Below are 21076 nucleotides of genomic sequence, written 5' to 3'. Positions count from 1 at the left end.
CTTTGCAGAGACTGGAGTGATGTAACCATAATCCAAGGGACGCCTGGTGCCACCAGCAGCTGAAGAGGCGAGGGATTGACGTCCCTACCACCCAGCAGACTTCCAGCCTCCACAGCTGTGAGAGAATGAATTTCTGTTGTTTTAAGCTCCCCCCACCCGCCCCAGATTGTGGTAATTTCTCATGGCAGCCCTAGCAAAATAAAAGAGAAACCTACAACACCAGATGTGATACATGAACAGTGACTAGAGCCTGTATTAAAACAAAAACAGCAAAACCCCCATAGCTGCAAAAGACATTTTGGGGATAACAGAGGAATTTAAATTTTCTGGTATTTTGATGATATTCAAAGTTCTGATTTCTCCCACGTATTGCATGGTATTATACTTACATAGGAGAATGTCCCTATTCTTATGAGTTGCACACAGAAATACCATGGATCATGTGTGCAGATGTGGAAAATGTTAACGAAAATAAAAGGTTTGACTGGAAAAATAAGCCAAGAGAGTGGTTTAGGAAAGAACCAAGACATGAGAAGAAGGCATAGCTCTTTGTTTGTGATGAGTACAGAGGAGCTGCTCTGATGCCCCTCCCTGGAGCAGAACCAGTCATCAGCCTCTGAGCTGGGCGCCATGACTAGGGAGTGTTCCTTTGGGCTCTGGGAACCTTGTATGCTGCTGGCTTCTAATGGTTCCCATCACTCCACCTGTCTTGCGACTTGTAATTCACAGGCTGCTGTGAAATTACATGACCAAACTCAGTCAATGCGAATCCAAAATTGGAGTGCGTGGGAGGGAGGCTTAGGAGTGACTAGATCTTAAGTCACATCAACCAGTAGCTGCACGTGTCGGAAAAAAATAGACACGTGGAGCTGGTTTTCAGCTTTCTGGCTGGCAACAGCAGTTTAGTGTGGTGGAAGTACAAGGAGCTTGGACCCAGACAGGGCAAATTTCCGCACTTACTTGTCGTGGGACCCTCGGCAACTTCCTTGACCCTTCTAAACCATAATTTCCTCAGCGTCTTATAAAAGGAGGCGAACGCCACATGCTCATAGGAGTATTAAGATGAAATAAGACGAGGGAAGAAACACCAAGGCAAGGTGCCAGGTCACCGTGAGAGCCAGCAGCTGCAGGAGCTTTTGGATGGGGAATGTAAGAAAAGGCTCCCACTTGGGTTTCTAATCTGGTTTTCACCAGTGGGTGATCAAAGTCAAGTAGCTCAGCAGTTGCACTCAATTTGAGATCCATATCATTTGTTCTGAGTACGGCTCCTGGAATGAAAAGTGACTGACAAGATTTATTCAAGGGGAAGAGTTTTCCTGATAAGATGTGAATTCCATAATGGCCCTTTGTCCTGGGTCATTACCTCTATACACAGAAACAATAGTTAAGAGGGGATGTCCTGGGCTTAACCTGTGCTGACAGTTCTAGGGTATGTGTGATTTAGTCACTGAACCTCAAAATTAAAATAATATTATTGTTAAAAAACAGCAGGCACCAAGCAGCTGTGCCTAGAGAAGAGGAAAAGCTTAGAAAGCTGTTCCTCTTTTTTTTTTTTTTATTTTAAAGATTTTATTTTTAAGTAATCTCTACACCCAACGTGGGGTTTCAACTTACAACCTCGAGATCAAGAGTTGCATGCTCCACTGGCTGAGCCAGCCAGGCGCCCCAGGACGCTCGCTGTTCCTCTTACCCCGGTCTAGCACTGCTTGTGAACTCCTGCTAAAGCAGGAAATGTGAAGACACCCCTCATGTTGCTGCTGGGCCAGAGACCTGGTCTCACATTAATTATACAAGCAGCTCGAAGTACATGATATGACCCAGCTGTGGCAAAGGCCTCCAGGGAGCTGGGAAATAACAGTTGTTTTATTTCTTTAAAAAAATCTGTCTGTCCTTTCAACCATCCCTATAAGGCGGTTTGTTTTAAAAATGACTCCTCATCCACAAATATGGCTTAGCATTGAAAATACATGAGATGTGGTATACTTAGAAGGCACTCAACAAAGGCCCTTTTCCCCTGCAATTTTTATTTTTTGTAAAGAAGATGGTGCTATCCGTGTTATATGATGAGCAAATGGACACTCAGAGAGATGAAGTAACTTGCCTGAGGTCACACAGTAAAGAGGTAGAGCTGGCTGTGAACCCAAAGAGCTCTCTTTACTAGCCCCAGCCACCTCTGGAAGTATCCCTGCAGCCTTGTCGATGGAAAATTCTAACTCAAGTTTCACCCATACAATGAGAAAGCTGAGGAAGACCTGCCAAGCATTTGTACCAAACAGCTATTCTTACAGGAGTATGAAAAGGAGAACAGGGTTGGGAAGCCAATGAAGGAAAATGAAACAGGCACATAACTTATTTAAACATCGTGAACTGTGGCCAACACAGTTATGTGGAAACCTAGCAAGCTAATCTCGAACTAATCCTGATCATTTGTGTGCTAACCCCGAGTTAGCATATCTGTACCTGAAATCCAGGCATGGAAGAAATAAAAGAAACCATTTATCTTAGAGGGTTAGGAAATCCTTAACCTTTATTTTGGACTGCTGACACCCTCCCTCCCCACTTGAGAATTTAACGAAAGCGGTGGACTCTTGACCCAGAAAAACATACCAATCTACAAACAACTATTTTATGCTGGGGTCTCCTGAAGACTATCCTATGATTTCAGGTTAAGCACAATTTTAGAGCATTTAAAGATTTAAAAGATTGAATTGGCTTTGTGTATTAAAAAAAGGCTCAAAGCACATGAAACAAGCATATAACACAGCTCACAAGACCTCAAGGGCCATGACTTCTCAACTAGCTTGATATTTTTGTTTGAGCCCCACAATTCTGAACATCCAGGAAGCACCCTCACTTAGCAGATGTGGAAAATGAGTTTGAGGGACTTAGCAGTGACACAACTACAATCTCCACATCAGAAAAAGAAAAAAGAATAATAAGAGATCCATTGCATAGGATTGCTCTAGGGATGAAGTGAGATAATGAAGTTTAAAATGCCTGACACATAGTAAGTGCTCAACAAAGGACAGCTGGGATTATTACAATAGCATGATTATTCTCATTTGCCAGATGAGACAACTGAGGCCTAGAGGATAAGGGACTGCCCTATATCACATGACCACACGGCTAATGAGAGGAGGGGAGTGGGGGTGTAAAACTCTCTTCTCAGATTACAGAGCAGGTGAGAGGAAAACCTGAACACTTGGGGCTACAGGCTTCTATCTCCAGGCTTTCCACTTAGACTTCCTTTTCACTCTTTCTGGACAAACCCTCCACCCCAACCCAAATATTTTTATCTAAGCCAAAAGGAAGGTATCATCTTAGAAAAAAATCAGCAACAGCATATATTACCAATTCAGTTTTCACCTTGGGATCTGCGGCAAACGCTGGTGTGAGAACCACCGTTCTACCGAGTCAAGAAGTACTTACGTAAATCTGTCCCATACTTAAGTCCCACTTTGGGCACCCAGCCCTTGCTCCGGAAGTAATGGTATGCCATGTACGTAGTCCTAAATGTGGGCTGAACTACAGTGAAAGCTTTCCAGAGCTTCATGATTGTTAAAGGCTCCTAATGTTGGTGAGAGAAAAAAAGGGCATTATTATGTATGTATTCGCTCTTCATTCAGCCAGTGAACTGACATCTACACCAGGTGTGGCGCCGAAGCAGTCAACACACACAGTGCCCATGACGGAGGGACTTCACAGAGGACCGAGGCCTGTGCTGTCCAGTGTGGCAGCACCAGACACCGTCCAGAAGGGAGATGTGCCTCAGGTGGAAAATACACACCGAATTTCAAAGACTTGGTAGGAAAACGAGAATGATATGTTGAGTTAAAGAAACTCTGTAAATAATACGACTTTTTTCTTTTAACCCCTTCAACGCGCTACCAGAAAATTCAAGACGACGCACGCGGCTCTTGTCTGAGGCTTATATTCACGTCTATGAGGCAGCACTGCTCTGGGGAAGGCCTCCCTGCAACAGCAATGTCTGAGATGAGGAGGAAGCAGCCAAGTGGAAGGGGGCAGCGGGGGGACCAGGGGCGGTGGGGGGTGCTGCACAAGAACACTCCGGGCAGAGGAACGAGCATGTGCCGGCTGCTCGAGTGTGACAAGTCCACCATAGCCGGAGGGCAGCACGTTCCAAACATTGCAGTGACCCAGGCGAGTAGCTACTGTATGTCAGGCCACATTCAGAAAAACCAAAACATAATTCTGTAAAAGCTTAAAAAAAAAAAGATGCCCCATTTAGTCTTGGAAACTAGAGAATTTACCTCACGGCTTAAATGAATAATCTAACTGCTTCAAAGAGAATTTTGTTCCTAACAGAGGATATGAAGACACAGAGAATGGCTTGGTTCAGAGAACCTTCGATTCTCCAGCTGGTTTAGGGCTCAGTCAATGAGACCTGCTCAGTTTGTCTCAGCCTGAGACTTTAAATCCATAAAAATGAGCTAGAGTTTTTTCCTTCTTTTCAAAATTGTTCCTAAGGTAGAAATTCCATACATGTGTGGCCTTTAAATCCCAAAGCAAGGATACATTCAGCCCCCCTGTATTAAGCAACAGTCTTGTAGGAAAGGCTGAACTTCCAATATGGAGAGCCCATCATGTTTCAGAGGCTGAGGATTCTAGGTAGTAGTGGAATATTCTCGAGAATTTCAGCTAAGACCCAGGAGGGGAGGCAAGGTGGGCTAAGAATGGCCACCATCTGGGAAAATGAGTCACCCATCAGCTGATAGCTATTTTCAAACCACTGGAATACTCTTGAAAAGAATTTATATAATTAGAATTTGATGAATGATAAAATTATGTACTTCCAAGAACAGAACAAAATATGCTTTCTCTGTTCTATTTATTGTTCTGCTTACCTTTCTCTTTTTAATTCATTTGAATTATTTGGAATAGGTATATTCACATGGTCCAAATTCACAAAGTATAAAAATGTACAGTGAAGTCTCCCTTTCTACCTGTGTGCCCAGTCCTCCAAAGCCTCTACCAGAAGGTAAGCAATGGTATCAGCATCTCGTGGAACTTTCGTCTAAGGGCAGCAGGCTACAGTACAGAATCACAGGCTTTGGAGATACCTTCATGTAGTTTCAAGTACTAATTCTAACCAGACTAGCTGTGTGACCTTGGGTGAATTACTTACTTCCTCTGAGCCTCAGTTACCTTATCTGTAGAATTCCTACCAGGCAGAGGCAAGGATGAGAAGTACCGCCTGAAAGGTACCCAACAACACACAGCCTTTACCTAAGTAGGCATTGAACACTGGCAGTTTTAATTTTTAGTACTGTTCTGACACCAATTTCCTGATCATCATTTAAGATACTGCTCTTCTCCTAGTCTCTGGGAATGAAGTTCAATCTGAAAGAGTCAAAGCTGGCTTCTGCCTTAATAATCCCAATTCAGGGGGTGCCTGGGTGGCTGAGTTGGTTAAGCATGTCACTCTTGATTTTGGCTCAGGTCATGATCTCAGGGTGGTGAGATCAAGCCCCACATCAGGCTCCACACTCAGCACGGAGTCTGCCTGGGATTCTCTCTCCCCTTTCCCTCTCCCCTCCCCCCCGCTTGCACGTGCTCTCTCTCTCTCTCTCAAATAAACAAATAAATAAAATCTTAACCCCCCCCCCAAAAATCCCAATTCAGGGCCCAAAGCCTAACCCTAGAGACAAAATTCAATTCCAATTTTATTCAGTGAAAGTAGGTACATTTGTATTACAGCAATATGAAAATTACTACAGCCTGCTTTTAACACCAGGAAAATTTTAAGTGGATTTTATTTAAATATCACATCTTACCTTCTCATAGTAAATACTCAGACATCCCAGAGCATAGACCAGGAAAAAGGCCTAAAAACAGAGCAAGCAGAAAATGTTCATTAGAAACAGTCCCACATTCTTGAGAAATTATTTTACAGATTGATTTCTCTTTGCCTTAAGTACAAATTAATGTCCTTAAATCATCTTCAAAAAATGGTCACATATTTTTAACATAAATGGTTCATGCAAATTTTAAGGATTAAAAAAAATCTAAGAAAATATGAAAGTCACAAATTGATTAAAAATCAGTAAAAAACAAAGTATTTGTATGATATTTTCCATGTATTTTCCTCTTTTTTTTTAAAGATTTTATTTATTTATTTGAGACAGAGAGAATGAGAGACAGAGAGCATGAGAGGGAGGAGGGTCAGAGGGAGAAGCAGACTCCCTGCCGAGCAGGGAGCCCGATGCGGGACTCGATCCCAGGACTCCAGGATCATGACCTGAGCCGAAGGCAGTCGTTTAACCAACTGAGCCACCCAGGTGCCCCCATGTATTTTCCTCTTAAAAACCACATAGCTAAACTGAAAAATGATGTAAATAGTTGTAATAATAGAAATCTTTTCCTCTGTAAAATTAAATAATCATATCAAACTGAGAAAAAAATTTACAGAAAGACATATATAGAAATTTGTGAAAAGTGGGCAGTGTAGATTTGGCTTGCATAACAAAACATGAGTTACAATCCTTGTTGTAAAGTGATCTCCTATTAATCCCTATCTTTCCATGAACTTCATTATACAGTAATGTGTTTTACTTGCATGGGAAGGCAGGAGGAAAAGCAAAGGAAGTCAGTTGTAGTTGAGTAAAATCACACTTAGATGGAAATAAAAATAGCTTTTTTTTTTTTTTAAGATCTTATTTATTTGACAGAGAGAAAGAGCGAGCACAAGCAGGGGGAGAGGCAGAGGGAGAAGCACACTCCCCACTGAGCAGGGAGCCCGATGCGGGGCTCGATCCCAGGACCCTGGGGCCACGACCTGAGCTGAAGGCAGACTCTTAACTGACGGAGCCACCCAGGAGCCCCAAAATAGCTTTTTTTTTTTAAATTTATTTTTTTAGTAATCTCTACACTCAACGTGGGGTTTGAACTCCCAACCCCAAGATCAAGAGTCGTATACTTGACACCAACTGAGCCAGCCAGGCGCCCCAAACTGCTTTCTGATAAAAGTAAGACAATGCCAAGCACTGATACCACCAAACAGACCCTGCTGCTCACTCTACTTGTAGAGGGGGATAGGATCCACGTTTACACCTAAACAGACTTATATGCGACACTCGTGTGTCGTAGTGGCTAAATGGTGGTATCAGTAAAACTGGGGTATTTTCTTTATAAACATGAGGACAGAAGATTAGAACCAAACGAAAACCATTCTGCTGCTGCCACCACGTGGCACAGACGAGGGCCCTCTTACGTAGTGTGGCGACAGAGATGCGGTCCTCAGCCCTGAGCCTGCACATTTTTGTTCAACAGCATGGTACCGATGACCAGTGCTTACTTAGCTTGCTTCCTCACTGCCCTAGCACGCACAGGAACAAACCACAAGAGGATTTAAGAGAGCACAGGCTATGGAGGTGTAGGGGGTTTCAAGCAGCAACGAGAAATACCTCTGTGATCCCCAGGAATTGCCTGAATCCACCCCGTCATTTTCTCCTGGCTATATCTCATGGCACTTCTCTTTACAGCAGTGGTTCTCCAAGTGTGGTCTGGGGATTTTGGAGACCCCGAGACCCCTTCTGGAGGTCTCCAGGTCAAAACTGTTTCATGGTAATAACACATTATTTGCCTTGTTCCTGCTCATTGTCTCCAGAGGCTCCAAGACATGTGGTATCACAACGGACTGAATACAGAAGCAGATGTGGGCATCCAGCTGACTTCTATAAAGCCAGACCTTAAAGTGACTGGCAGAAGCGAAAAACTGCCATTCTTCTCACTGAATTTGTTCTGTTTTGAAAGAATACAGTTACTTTTCATAAAATTTTATTTATGTTAATATATAATGGATTTATCATCATTATCTTAAAATGAATTAAAGAACAAATATTTAAAATTTTGTTTTAATTTACAACTTGGTCAACAGTGACAGATATAATTCACATAAAGATGTTCCTGGGATCTTCAATAATTTTTAAGAGAGTAAAGTGGCTTGGGAACTACCACTTAGTTTCACTCAGATCTAAACCTAGAGCTTCTCTGAAGATGCAGGTGACCCCACTTCTCTGGGTCCTAGCCACCACTCCGCGCCTGGACTTCTCAGAGGCCTTTCTGCTCCGTGCGTTCTCCACGGCAGCCAGAGCCATCTTTTTCCCATGTGAAGACCATGTGGCTCCCACGACTAAAACCCTCCAGAAGGCTTCACAGCACTTTGCTTCCCACTGCCTCCAGTCCCTGCGAAATCTGACCACCACTCTTTCTGGCCATGTTGGCTCCATGTCTGCCCCTGAACACACTAAGCTCTTTCCTGCCTTCATCTTTGTAAGTGCTACTCCAGTATCTGGCACATTCTGCCCCAGACTCAAAAGTCACTTTTTGGAGAGGTCTTCCCCTCCACCCTTGTTAAGCAACCCTCATCCTGATCATCTTCAAAACACTTTTGTCTGAAAACATCTTTCTTACATGTATCTCTCCAACTTGAATGTGAACTCTATGAGAGCAGAAACTCTGCCTGCCACTGCCCTGGCCCGGGAGGGGGTCTAGCACATGGCATCTGCTCAGTGCTTGTGCGGATTAGAATCGACCCTGAGTTTAGGACACTGCCAGAGTCACCGAGAGCAGGTCTCTGCAGGCCTGGCTTGCCAGCTCCTTTCTCCTCAGGTGGATGCTATATGCCCCACAGTCCCTTGCAGCTAGTGGTGACAGCCTTCCCAGGAGTCCTACATTATTATTTTGACCTTTTGTCTTCCTGTGGCACACTACTCACTAATGCAGAGTACCACTGTTTCTCGGATGCACACAGACGGTGGCCAGAAGGTGCCACGGAGGAGACAAACTTGGGTCCTCAAACAGCCAAGTGCTTCCCCTTTCGACATCTCCCAGCTGTCACTTCTTGGTTCTGAACGGGGCGACAGGTAGGATGAACTCTGGGATGTGGCAGAGCTGGGCTGAAATCTTCATTAACAGCTATGCCCTTGGAAGTGTCACTTAAGCTCTCCTACCTCATCTACAAAATGGGGATGAAAATGCCTTTTTAAAGATCTAATGGGATTAAGTCTCATAAAAATTTTAAAGGCTATGCAAAGTACCTAACTGCTCAATTCATTTTAGTTTCCCCTCCTTTTAAAACACCATTCAGATATTGTAGCCTGCCCAAGTTCAATCTTCTCCTTGCCAAGCAAGAGACTCCTTCCTGGTGTCTGTTAGAATTTAAGTTCTTCAGAAACTTTCCATTATCAGTAAACACATGTTTCTCTAAGAACTGATGAAACCAATGCCTCATTAATATTTATTGGCCTAAAATAAATGGCTTTTATGAATATATACAAACTGCTCGTAGGCACTTATTACAGATGGAGTGGATCTTAATTCAACTGAGTTGGCTTTATTTAGAATTAAATAATCAGAAGACTGGGGCCTTTCTGCACCGATGCCCCAGTGCCTCCAGGACCAGGTCAGAGCCCTGGTACATACTTGTAGGGGTAGGTGATTATGTCCCTTGAGATCTCACTAGTAAGTTTTTACTATCAAAGCAAAATGGAGGGATGAGTTTAACGATGGTTTTAATGTCATCACTAAATCTAGTTAGGTCCCAAAGCATTATAATGGAAAAACAGTTCTCAGTAACAGATTTCTAAGAGACAGATCTTTAAGTCAGCTGTGGTATTATCATTCCCGAGGCCCAGAAAGAACTGCTCTGAATCACCACAGAAGGGCTGCCCGTGTTCCTGATCGATATTTATGGAAACACATTAAACTGCACAAGTGGTGCACCAAACACAGGTGATTCATTCAGAGGAAATCTGCCAAAACAGACCTGAGAGGCAGAGCTAGGTTTAATTGCACATTCCCTGAAAACTGCAACACCTCTCTGGAATGTCCTCAGAAACGAAACAGCTTCCAAGAATGCAGAGCAACCTCATCTACCTCCCATTACTCTTGTCTTTCTTCAGGGAGTGTTTGGGAGAGAGCAGCAGACAGCAACACCTTTTTTTTGTCGGTAAAAAGCATTGCATGGAACACAACTGGACCTACTGGAACAGTGAGGCTGGCACCTAATGCTCTCTCTCTGCCTATGGCTGCCGCCTCCCAGAGCTGAGATACTGGCCAGCCCCTCCTGGCCTCAGCCCTCCAGCCCAGCCTCCTACTGATGCCAGCTCCAGTACCTGCCCTTCTCTGGTGGAGCGCCCGCGGTGCCCCAGGGCCTCCAGGACCAGGTCAGACCCCTGGTACATACCTGTAGATATGCCCTCCCGACCTAGCCCTCCTGTGTTGCCATCCAGGGCTGAGCTGCACGGAAGAGCCTATGCTGTCCAGTGTCCAACTGGCAATCCCCTATTTATCTTTTAACATCTACAGAGATCACTGACTCTGTGAAGTCTTTCCAGCTAGCTCACGTCCCTTTGGACTCTACCAGTTTCTGTGCAAATTCCACACCTTGAATGCACCCATTTAACAAATAATTATTAAGCACGTGACAGACGTCAGACACTGGGTACAAGGATACCAGAGGAGCAACACTGGCACAAGACCACATGGAACGTAATTGTTTCCTGGGCTCTCTTTAGGACCAGAGCCATATTCTGTTTACTTCTGTATTGTTAGTACTTAGCCCAGTGCCTGGCACAGAGTAAGTACCCAGTGAACATTTTTGCAAAATATTGATTGCAGAAGAAAAGGTTCCAACTAGCTACTTAATAGCATTTACAAGTAATTTAATAATGATAACAACAAGAAAAGCAGGCACTAACACTTACTGAGCGTTTATTATGTATCTGGCACTGTGCTGAGCCCATTACATGGGGTAGTTAATTCCCAGAAGATCTTATGAACAAGGTATTACGTAACCCTCATTATACAGAGAAGAAATCAAGGCCCAGAGAGCTCCAGCACCTAGAGAAGGGGTATCTACAGTGTCGTCCAGCAGAAAACTTCCTATGATGACGATGTTCTACACCTGTGCTGTCCAATACGTCACCACTATCCACCTGCGGCTGCTCAGTGTTTGAAATGTAGCTGGCACAACTGAGAAGCAGAATTCTGAATTTTGCTCAATTTTAATTAGTTTAAATAGTCACATGTGGCTAGTGGTTACTGTCTTCGACAACAGACTCAGCTGTCTCATTTGTAGAACGAGGAGATGTAGTAAATAATTCCATACATCCTTTCCTGGTCCCACAGTCTGTTCTTTGTACGTTTGGCCTCACTGCAAGGACGGAAGTACAGACAAGGAAATCCAGAGAACATGGAGACACAACCACTCCTCTGTGGATGGGCCCACGAAGTTACCAATGTGGATGCAGTCAACAAGCACTCCCTGAGACCCACGTCTACACCGAGAACAGTGCTAGCCCCTGCAGGAGCTATCAAAGACAAGCAGGAGCGCTCCGGGAGAGGAAGAACACGAGACTGGGGGAGGGGTGCGATCCTCCAGGGCAGAAAGGACATTTCTGTGCACAGTATAAACAGAAGCAAAGAAGGAGGGCCTGAACACATGAACACAGGATGGAGGAACTCTAAATCAGAGGGAAAATTTATGATGCAGTTTTTAGAAAGTCACTTTCAGTTACCTTTTGGGAATGCAGCTATTGCATTAAGAGAACATGTGTTAGTAATTCTGCAGAAGGAAATATCTAGAATCCATTTATGTAATTAGCAGCCATGACATGACTTGAAGCATGCATCATAGCTTATTAAAAGCTGGTGAAACTCCATGAATATACTAAAAACCACGAACGGTACACTTAAAATGGGTGAATGGTATGGTATATAAACTGTATCTCATGATATAGGAAGACCCCTCATAATCTTAGACTTGATGAAATGAAGGCTAAGGAGTGAAATTTAGGCTGGCCTACTTTGGAAATTGCCTATGGTCATTTCAATACCCATTTGTAATGTTCAATTACTGAATACTCAGTAATTACTGAATCACATACAGAATTGCATTTACAAGTGGACTGCATTACAGGTTGCCTTGGCCCCGAGACCAAGAGCTGAAAAAGTAACATGCAGGAAACATACCTCTTCTAGGCTAAGTTGCAAATACTCCAAGATCCTATATGGATTTCTTCTGCATACTAATCTCTTTTTTGGTGCCAACTGAAAAGAAATAAAATACATACAGAACAAATGGAAGCACTACATATTACACAGAGCACATTGCATTTTAAAACAAACATTTTTCTTAAAAATTTCACAGATTCACATTTATTGGACTAATACGTTAAAAATATTTTTTTTATTATTATGTGGAAAAAGAAGTTTTAGGTTTCTACTATTAACATTTTGATTTACTTCCTTTCTATGTTCCCCATGAATTTTTCCCACAGTTATGATCCTTTCGTTAGTTGAATTTATGTACTTCTTTTCAGCCACCTGCACCTCACAAGTGTGGGCCTAGCTTCTTTATCAGGCTTCATAAACCCCATTCTAAAGGCTAGATAATATTTCTTCAAACAGGTGTTTCACATACTACTTAGCCATTAGACTTGCTCATTTTTAGGTATTACAGATAATTCTAGGGCAACTGTCTCTGACTGTGCATCCCTCAAGGGAATGGCTCTTGATCTTCCCACTGCTTCTCCTGTGCTGGCTGACCTCCATACCCAGGACTCCCCGCACCACAGCCACACTCAAGACTATGTGTAATTACCATAGCACTTCTTTTTCTCCCACCCAAGGGAAAGATTATTGTACCTGCTTTGATTTACACATTTTTTTAAAGTTATTCACAAACTTTGAGGTTTTAGTAGAAATAGCTCTCACAGCTCCTGAGCCACCAGGGCTGGGACCCAGTGCCTGCTGGCTCCTCCCCCGCAACGAGGGTCTCACCACCTCTCACATACACTGGGCACTTAATGTGGGCCTGCTACCAGTTCTGAGTAAGGGGCATCCTGGTTAGCCCACATCTGCCATGGGCCAGAAACAGATGGCTCTGGAGGAAGTGAGTTATTTTCTTCTTCAGTTGATCCTTGAACAACGCAGGGGTTAGAGGCGCTGATTTCCCGCCACAAAAAATCCGTGTATAACTTCTGATTCCCTCAAAACTTAACTACTAATAGCCTACTGTTAACTGGAAGCCAACAACATAAACAGCTGATCATCACATATTTTATATAAGTATTATATGCTACATTCTTACAATAAAGTAAGCTAGAGAAAAAAATATTAAGAAAATCATATGGCAGAGAAAACACATTTACAGTATTGTACTGTATTTATCAAAAAACCCCAAAACACCAATCTGTGTATAAGTGGATCTGTGCAGTCTGAACCCCTGTTGTTCAAGGGTTGGCTATACTTACTTCTTCACTTGGGGCACATTCCTTCTCGCTCACGTCATACACATCTTCCTCCACCAGCACGAACTCATCACCAGGCCCCTTCTCTCTAGCACAGAGGAGACCCGCTTGCTGGCTCCTGTCCCCAGGCTGAGTGTCAGGCAGGGGGAGGAGAACATCTTCTTTGCCACAAGAAACTTGGGGCAGGGGGTGGTGTTGCAGCCTGGGAACCTCCACCACAGGTTCATCCAAGCCATTTGGAGCAAGCAGGTCAGGCCCAGGGCTCTCCTGCAGGCGGTCTGATGGCTTGCTGGGACCGTCGGTGTCAACTGACTTTCCCACGTCCCCATTCATCACAGAAAGTTCCTCTCTATCTGCGGTACCTTCCATTTTGGAAACCATTTCAGAGTTCCGCTCATCATGCCATTGAACTTCTTTATTCCTTTTTATACCAGGATGCTCAAGTGGCTTTGTGTAATCCTGGAGGATTCTCTGCACTGTACTCTCCTCCTGCCCCTGTCTTTGCATGAGCTCTGCGGCCCACTCTACACTATGCCGATACCTGCAAGATGGAAATACTGTCAATAACACATTAACAGTTTATAGCAGTTTTTCTCAGTAGCGGGCTATAGGTAAATGTTTTCTTTATACTTTTCTGTGTTTTCTAACTGTTCTGCAATAAGCATGTGTTACTTTTGTTTTTATTATTAGAGCTTCATTTAATTTTCTTATTTTGAAAAATAACTTGACCCCAGTTTGACAAAGTATGAATATTTATGTAATTGAAAACTGGTGGGCCAAATGATTTAGGTAAATACAAAGAGAATATGGTCATCCTGTCAGGATTTCTACATTATTCTTAATTTTGGATATCACGACATTTTCAGAAAAATATCCCACTCATAGTAAAAGAGTCTTTGTTCAGTACTGGGATGCAAAATGAGAATTTCGATAGATATTTTTCACAGTACCTACTGAGGTCTCCACTGCGTATGGCAAGAAAGGATTACATGCCACACATATGGCCAAGCATCCTAGCAGAAAGGGCCCTTTTTCTCATAACAATTTTCGAAGTGCAGTTTGATGAGGAATATCTGCTTTGTTCCTCAAATGCAAAGGCAACCCCCGAACACTTCCCAAGTTACAAAAAGTTACAGGTAAGACAACAGGGTTCTGCGCAAGTGAGACCTCCAGCCTGATGACACTGCTGGGACACGTCCAGGTGGCATCAGGCTGCCATACGGGAAATCTCATTTCAGCGGGAGAGCTAAAGGCAATGCGAAACTCAAGCACTTCTGGCCTCTACCTACAGCTGTTAGCCTGGAAAGCACCTACGATGGCACTGTTTGTGGGAAGACAGAGGTAATTTTACTCTTCACCTTGAGTATTTTGCTTTGTGTGTGGATGGCTGAATATTTCATAGTTTATAAACTGTGACATCTCACACGCAACTGAACAAGGAAGCTGGCCTCTGCTGTATTTAAGATTTGTAGCTGCTTAATCCTGATTCCTCAGAAGAATCTCCAAGCTGTCCATACCCTGTTTATCTTACGTAGGGATGAGCATGCCTTCCTGTTTATTGGGAACTGTATCTTAGCTTTAAAGAGTAAAACCTAGCAAGGCTACTTGCACAACTAAGAGGCAGACACCATGATTGTATGCATGAACACATATTGCACGTTTCATGTTCAGCCTGACTCTGTCCCTTGTAACAATGTGACAAAACCAATTACTTCTTTGTGCTTGTTCCTCCACCCATAAGATAGGGTAATGGGACTACTATTGTAAGAAGGGGTTATGTATTACTTTTAATAGTCAGAATAAAAAACGTAGCTGCTCATACAATGGCAGGGTGTCTTCTCGCCTGTATGAAAAGTATGGCCACTGTTGGATACAGTTAAAAGAACTTCCGTTTGAGAGATCTAAAAAGAATCTTTGCTCTTCATACCACCTACAGCACTGGATCTACAAATCTCCTTTATTTGAACACAAATTTTTGTGTCAATATGTATCTTTCTGGGGAAGGGATCCCCAACTTTCATCACATTCCTTGACTCAAAATATGTGAGGGAACCACTGAATGAAAGGTTCAACTATTGCCCCTTTGAGCAGAACTGAGAGAAAGAGCACACACAGGCTACTGCTCTGCTCTCTGTCATAGGGTCAAGGGAGATATGAGTTCAAACTCTCATTCCATCATGTTCTTGTATTAGCTACACGACCCTTGTGAGGCTCAGCTCCTCATCTGTAAACCAGGAGTAACCATACTGACATGACGGAGTTGTTGCAAGGATTTAAGGAGACAAGACGTGGATAAGGCTCAGCACATAGTAAGTGTTCTATAAATATTTGTTACTCTGACTGTGGGCTTTTTAGGGTGAGAATTAACAAAATCATTTTGACTCATACATATTACATTACAAAATACAAATAACATTTTTAATGAATGGAAATGTACACCTTAATTAACTGCTCTTCGAGAGCAGGGGCAGCCCCGTGGGGACAGGCGCTGCACCAGATCTGGGTTCTGGAGTTGGCTCTTTCGTGATTCTAAGCTAAGCGACTTAGCATCCCTACACCTTTTTGCTCTTCTGCAAAAGGCCAGAATCACACCTGCATTCCTGCCTCATAATGACCTCAGATACTCATTTTATGGAAGCTCAAATGAGACAGTGGCTGCAAAAGCATGTGGAAGAAAGCCTCTGAGCAAGACTGGTGATGAAAACAGCCAGATACACAAATGACTAAGACATATGGCATATGAGTCACAGAGCAGGCGTCCTCTCATTGGCTGACAACGCCTTAAAAAGCCAAGTCCTGCCACGATTAACCCCAGACACTGCTGGAGAAGCAGCAGGAAGAGAAAAGTGGAAAGTAAAAGTCAGGAAACATAAGGGAGAGAGTGGCAGGGGAAAAAGGTGGCAGCTATGATTAGCAGCAGTAATGAGACTGGTGAAAAGCAGATCCGTTTCGGGGCCACCAGACTACAGAATGGTGGAGCATCTGAATACACCTCTGCTTCTTCTGTCTCTATGGCCTCGAAGACACTCTTCCACTGGCATGGTGAACATCCCTCTCCCTCACCTACTGATTAATGCCTACCTATCATTAGAAGTTCACAGCAAAACAGTTTTGAGGCAGTCTGCTTAGGTCCAGGTACTGCCCTTATGCAAATTATATAACCTCCTCTGGTTGCGTTTCCTCACCCACCTCTAGGGGTGATGGGAGGACTTTAGGAGATAGTCCACAAATGTGTTATCAGCACAGAACCTTGTACATGGAATATGCCCAAGAAACGCCAGCATGTGCAACCACGTTGTTGTTCTCACTATGTGTCAATTCCTTGGAGGCTCTGAAGCTGAACTGCCTCATCTGAGCTGATAAAATGAGATGGAAATGACTACGCCTACCGCAAAGGCTCCCTGAGATGAACTGAGATGGTTAGGTAAAGCATCCAGCTGGGAACTAGCACTTCAGGAGCAACCAGTACCCATGGGCTAGGACGGCGATCGCAGTAATAGCTCCCCGTAACATCTATCACAGAAGAGTGCAATTGCTTACTTCTCTTCCTCTCCCACCAGACCGTAAATCCCTCGAGAACAGGGGCGAAATCTCTTCCTCCTCTTGTATCTGCAGCACCTACCCAATGCCTGACACTCAAGCACCTGCAGTAAATGCTGGCTGAACAGAGGACTACAAATGAGGAGAGGGGACCAGCACCCCCCTCATGGCTGGCCCTCGAAGGACACAACCTACATACTTCAGTCCCTTAGGGCATCACCCAAGGGTCTGGACGCTTACCTCCAGAGAGGATTAGATGGAAGGTTCTCATCACCCAAGGACAACTACTGTTGGAAAACGGCCAGAGTGAATTCACTTGAGAAAGGGATCAGAGTTTCAGAGGGAATAGTAAAGAAACAATTATAATAAGCACGTAAGCTGGAAAATTAACCTAAAAATATAAAAATGAGCCCATTTCTTTTAATATTTAACAATTTAGATTATGACTGCAATTATTATGGCCAAATAACCAATCAATCATTGAGGGGGTGGGGGGCACATAATTTTCTGACAGAACTGTCAGATATGGTTAAGTCCTAACCCCTGGCATCTGTGAATGTGACCTTCTCTGGAAGCAGGGTCTTCGCAGATGTAACCAAGTTAAGATGAAGTCATACTTGACTGGTTTCCTTGTAGAAAGAAGAGGGAAATTTGGACAGAGACAGACATACACCATGGAGACCTCCATGTGATAATGGAGGAAGAACCTGGAGAGATGCATCTATAAGCCAAGGAATGCCAAAGATTGCTGGCTACCACCAGAGGCTCCAACCAGGCATGGAAGATGGAAGGATCCTCCCCTAGAGCCTTCTGAGGGAGCAAAGCCCTGCTGACACCTTGATTTTGGACTTCTGGTCTCCAGAGCTATGTGACTAAATTTCTGCTCTTTTAAGTTATGGCAGTCCTAGGGAACTAATACAAAGATCAATAAAATGCTTGCAATGTTATTACTGTAAAGCTTACAAAGGGATAACTTCAGGCAGGTGACAATCTCGCCCATCCAGAACCTCACATCCTCAAACTAGCTTGACGCCATGTCATGCCCACTGCCAGCCCTATCAGGATGCAGTTCTGAGGGGCAGGCTTCTGCTCTGTTTCTGAGTCCTTAGTGTTGACTGCAGCTTTACCGCAGCTACTCCTCGGGTGGGGGCCCTGCCAGGTTCTCAGTAGGCCCCTCCCACAGACTAGAACCTACTCCCACACCCAGCCTGCAGGTATAGCCCTAGCAGCCCCTGAGATTACCCTGGTGTCACTGCCCCCAGCCACTCCTCTGGCTATGGCACTACCGAGCACATAACCGAATAGGAGCTGTCAGATTCTGCCAGTATGTGCTAGAAGCAAGATGAAAAACCATCGGGGGTTTCAATATTTTTAGAAGGCTTACAGAAGAGACGCAACTTGAGCTGCCTCTCAGGGACAATGAGGATTTCAGTGCATGAATGTTTAGTCCACAAAATCCCACCAAGGGACCACTAAGTGTAGGGGCTGCAGAGAGGAAGCAGGCATGGTCCCTGCTCTCCAGGAACTGACAGTCTAAATCCGGGTGTGTGTCACGGATGGCACATCGAGGGGCACCAAGGCAGACTGCGTGGGAACCGGAAGAACAACCCCAACCAACGGAGGGTGATGGTGATGAGAAAACCTCCAGGAGAGTGACATGTAAGCTGGATCACGGAATGGGCAGCGACAGCCACGCAGTGTGCATGCTTGGGGCGGGGGGGGGGGGGTCAGGGGAAAAATCCTGGGAAATGGGAAGAGTGTAAAGAAAAGCCAGAGGAGGGGCACCTGGGTGGCTCAGTCGGTTAAGCAGCTGCCTTCGGCTCAGGTCATGATCCTGGAGTCCTGGGATCTAGCCCCACATCCAGCTCCCTGCTTGGCTGAGAGCCTGCTTCTCCCTCTCCCTCTGCCTACTTGTGCTCTCTATCTCTCTGTCAAATAAATAAATAAAAAATCTTTAAAAAAAAAAAAAAAAAGCCAGAGGAAGGAATTGTGAGTGTATGAGTGGATAAAGAAGAGTCTCCATGGAAGCCTTTTTCTCACCCTGCAAGTGTAGAGCGAGGAAAGAGGACAGGGGAGGAGGCCAGTTCTAGACCTAAGTGTAAGCATCTTAGCACTTAAAGACATACACATTAGAGGTTATTTGTTCATATTTTGGAAAGAATTCAAGTGGCAAAGGATTTGGCCTAGGATTATTTAAAAAAATTAACTTAGTGCATTTCAAATATGATTTGATCCACATTAAGTTCAGACATAATTTTCAAGGATACACCTACTACCAAAAAAAAAAAAAAAAAAAAGGCGTGACCTACCACATTGGAAAAGGTTATCTACAAACAGATCTGATTTAAGCCATAACTCTGGCCAAGGTCACCATTACTTACTTCTTTGACGTGATTATAGGCATTTGTGTCTTCATATCTGTAACAACAAAAAAGTTCTGTTCAGACAAATTTTCCTTAAGGGAAAAAACACACTGAAAATCCAGAAAAACAAAGAGAATTTCAAGAATCACAAAATCACACATCTGGAAGGCTAATCTTGCCCAACCAGCAATGGCATGCTTTCTCTGCCATCATTCCTGGAACCCACCCCCTGAACCCATTAGAAGGCAATGTTGCCTGTTCACGGTGCTCTTGCTGTGCCCAGATGTGACCCTGAAATCCTTCTCAACTCAACACTGCAGCTTGGCAGCAATGGCAGGCAAGAGGAAACCCCCCTGCAACCTCTGAACTTTCAGATGAGAGTATCGAGGCCCTAAAGTTATGCACTTGACCCCCGTTTTCCCATGCTCTATAAGGCATCTTCAGTCAAAGCGCCCCACGTGTACCCACAGAAAAGATTGTGGAATTTCATGGCAGTGTTGCTTCTGGGTGTGGACCTGGGAGTTCTGGGCTCTAGTTCTAGTTCTGGGCATCTGGCTGGTTGAGCCTTTCTACCTTCAATGTTATTTATTTATCACCTGATGGTGTGGGTTTTAGTCCTCATCCTCCTCCACTCTGCCTTTGGGCAAGTCGTTTCTCCTTACCCAAACTCAGCCTTCTCCCCAGCGCATTAAAGGCCTGGAATAGATGATCATCAGCTTTAAAAACCCTAGGAGTTCACAGACTCCTACCTCCTTAGGAATTTGTCAGTTTTCTCTGTGTCATGACCTCCCTCCTCTGGTAATTTAACAAAAATGAAAATTTAGCGAGTTTTACTGACAGCCATCCATGTGCCAAGCACTTGAGATACAGAAGTAATAAAATAAAATTCCCTCTTCTTGAGATACTCACAGTCTGGTTGGGGAGACAGACCAGAAATGACTGATTCTAACCCAAGCTGATACATGACCAAGTAAAGGAGTATAAAAGGAATGTTCACTTTGCCTGAAAGGCTTAGTAAAAAACACCAAGGAGGAGGAGTAACTGAGCTGGGCTCTGAAGAATGAGTAAGAGTTCACCAGGCAGACCAGGGGAAAACAGGCAGGGGAAGCCCTGTGAGGCTGAGAGAGAGTAAATGCGTGACAGGTTCATGGAACGGCAAGCAGCCCAAGGTGGCTCCAGTGCTGATGAGTACAAGAGAGTGCAAAGAGAGGGTGGAAGATGAGGCTGAAGCCAGGACTTGAAGAACCTCCTAAAATGGACATTTGAGACTTACTTCTTCAGGGCAGTCCACAAGCTTAATTTCTGTTTCCTTGGCATAAATTCCTTTCCTTTAAATTTCTATTACTGTCTAAAATTTAGTTACTACACAGATCAGGAAAAGATTCTCAATTGTTAAGATCATTATACTATTTGAAAGCTTTTTATGTTTCTGGCCAAATATTGGTAACTGCTGAAGCTGGATGGTGAGGGTCATTATGCTATTTTTTTTTCCACTTTTTTCCCCTCTCTTTTTGAAACACTCATTATGAAAAAGTTTTGAGACATACAAAAGTAAAGGGAACAGTATAATAAATTCCCATGTTGCCATCCATCAGCTTTAACAATTAACTCATGGCCAATCTTGCTCTTCTGTTCATTTCCCCGTCCCCAGATTATTTTGAAAAAGATCCTTCACATTCTATCACAGCATCTCTAAGTAGCTCATTATGTATTTCTATGAAGACTTAAAAAATGAAGAAAAAACTTGCATAAAAAAAGGGGGTCTGGCTGGCTCAGTTGGTAGAGCACGTGACTCTTGATCTTGGGGTTTGAGTTCAAGTCCCACACTGAGCATAGAGCTTACTTAAAAAAATTATAAAAATTAAACAAAAAAACCCCCCAAAATTGCAATACCATTAT

General features: G+C 43.8%; 1 protein-coding gene across 4 annotated transcripts in view; it reads right to left on the bottom strand.

Annotated features, from left to right (window-relative positions):
* The window catches only part of TSEN2 (tRNA splicing endonuclease subunit 2), a 39002-nt gene that overhangs the window by 6170 nt on the left and 11756 nt on the right, over positions 1-21076 (bottom strand). For 3 of the 4 annotated variants that reach the window (XM_081822411.1, XM_081822425.1, XM_081822420.1), the window contains 5 exons: positions 19196-19232; positions 13278-13815; positions 11995-12072; positions 5796-5846; positions 3430-3568 (listed from right to left, as the gene is read on the bottom strand). In XM_081822411.1, coding sequence (XP_081678537.1) covers positions 3430-3568; positions 5796-5846; positions 11995-12072; positions 13278-13815; positions 19196-19232 — 843 coding nt within the window. Of the gene's footprint in view, positions 1-3429; positions 3569-5795; positions 5847-11994; positions 12073-13277; positions 13816-19195; positions 19233-19773; positions 19874-21076 lie in introns of all 4 variants that reach the window. The other variant, XM_081822429.1, reaches the window with a different exon arrangement.

This window comes from Leptonychotes weddellii, chromosome 1 (genome assembly GCF_054177405.1).
Source record: "Leptonychotes weddellii isolate Sample4059 chromosome 1, ASM5417740v2, whole genome shotgun sequence".
In the NCBI taxonomy this organism is placed as follows: domain Eukaryota; kingdom Metazoa; phylum Chordata; class Mammalia; order Carnivora; family Phocidae; genus Leptonychotes; species Leptonychotes weddellii.
The sequence above is the reverse complement of the archived record's forward strand: the minus strand, read 5'-3'. Positions and strand labels throughout refer to the sequence as shown.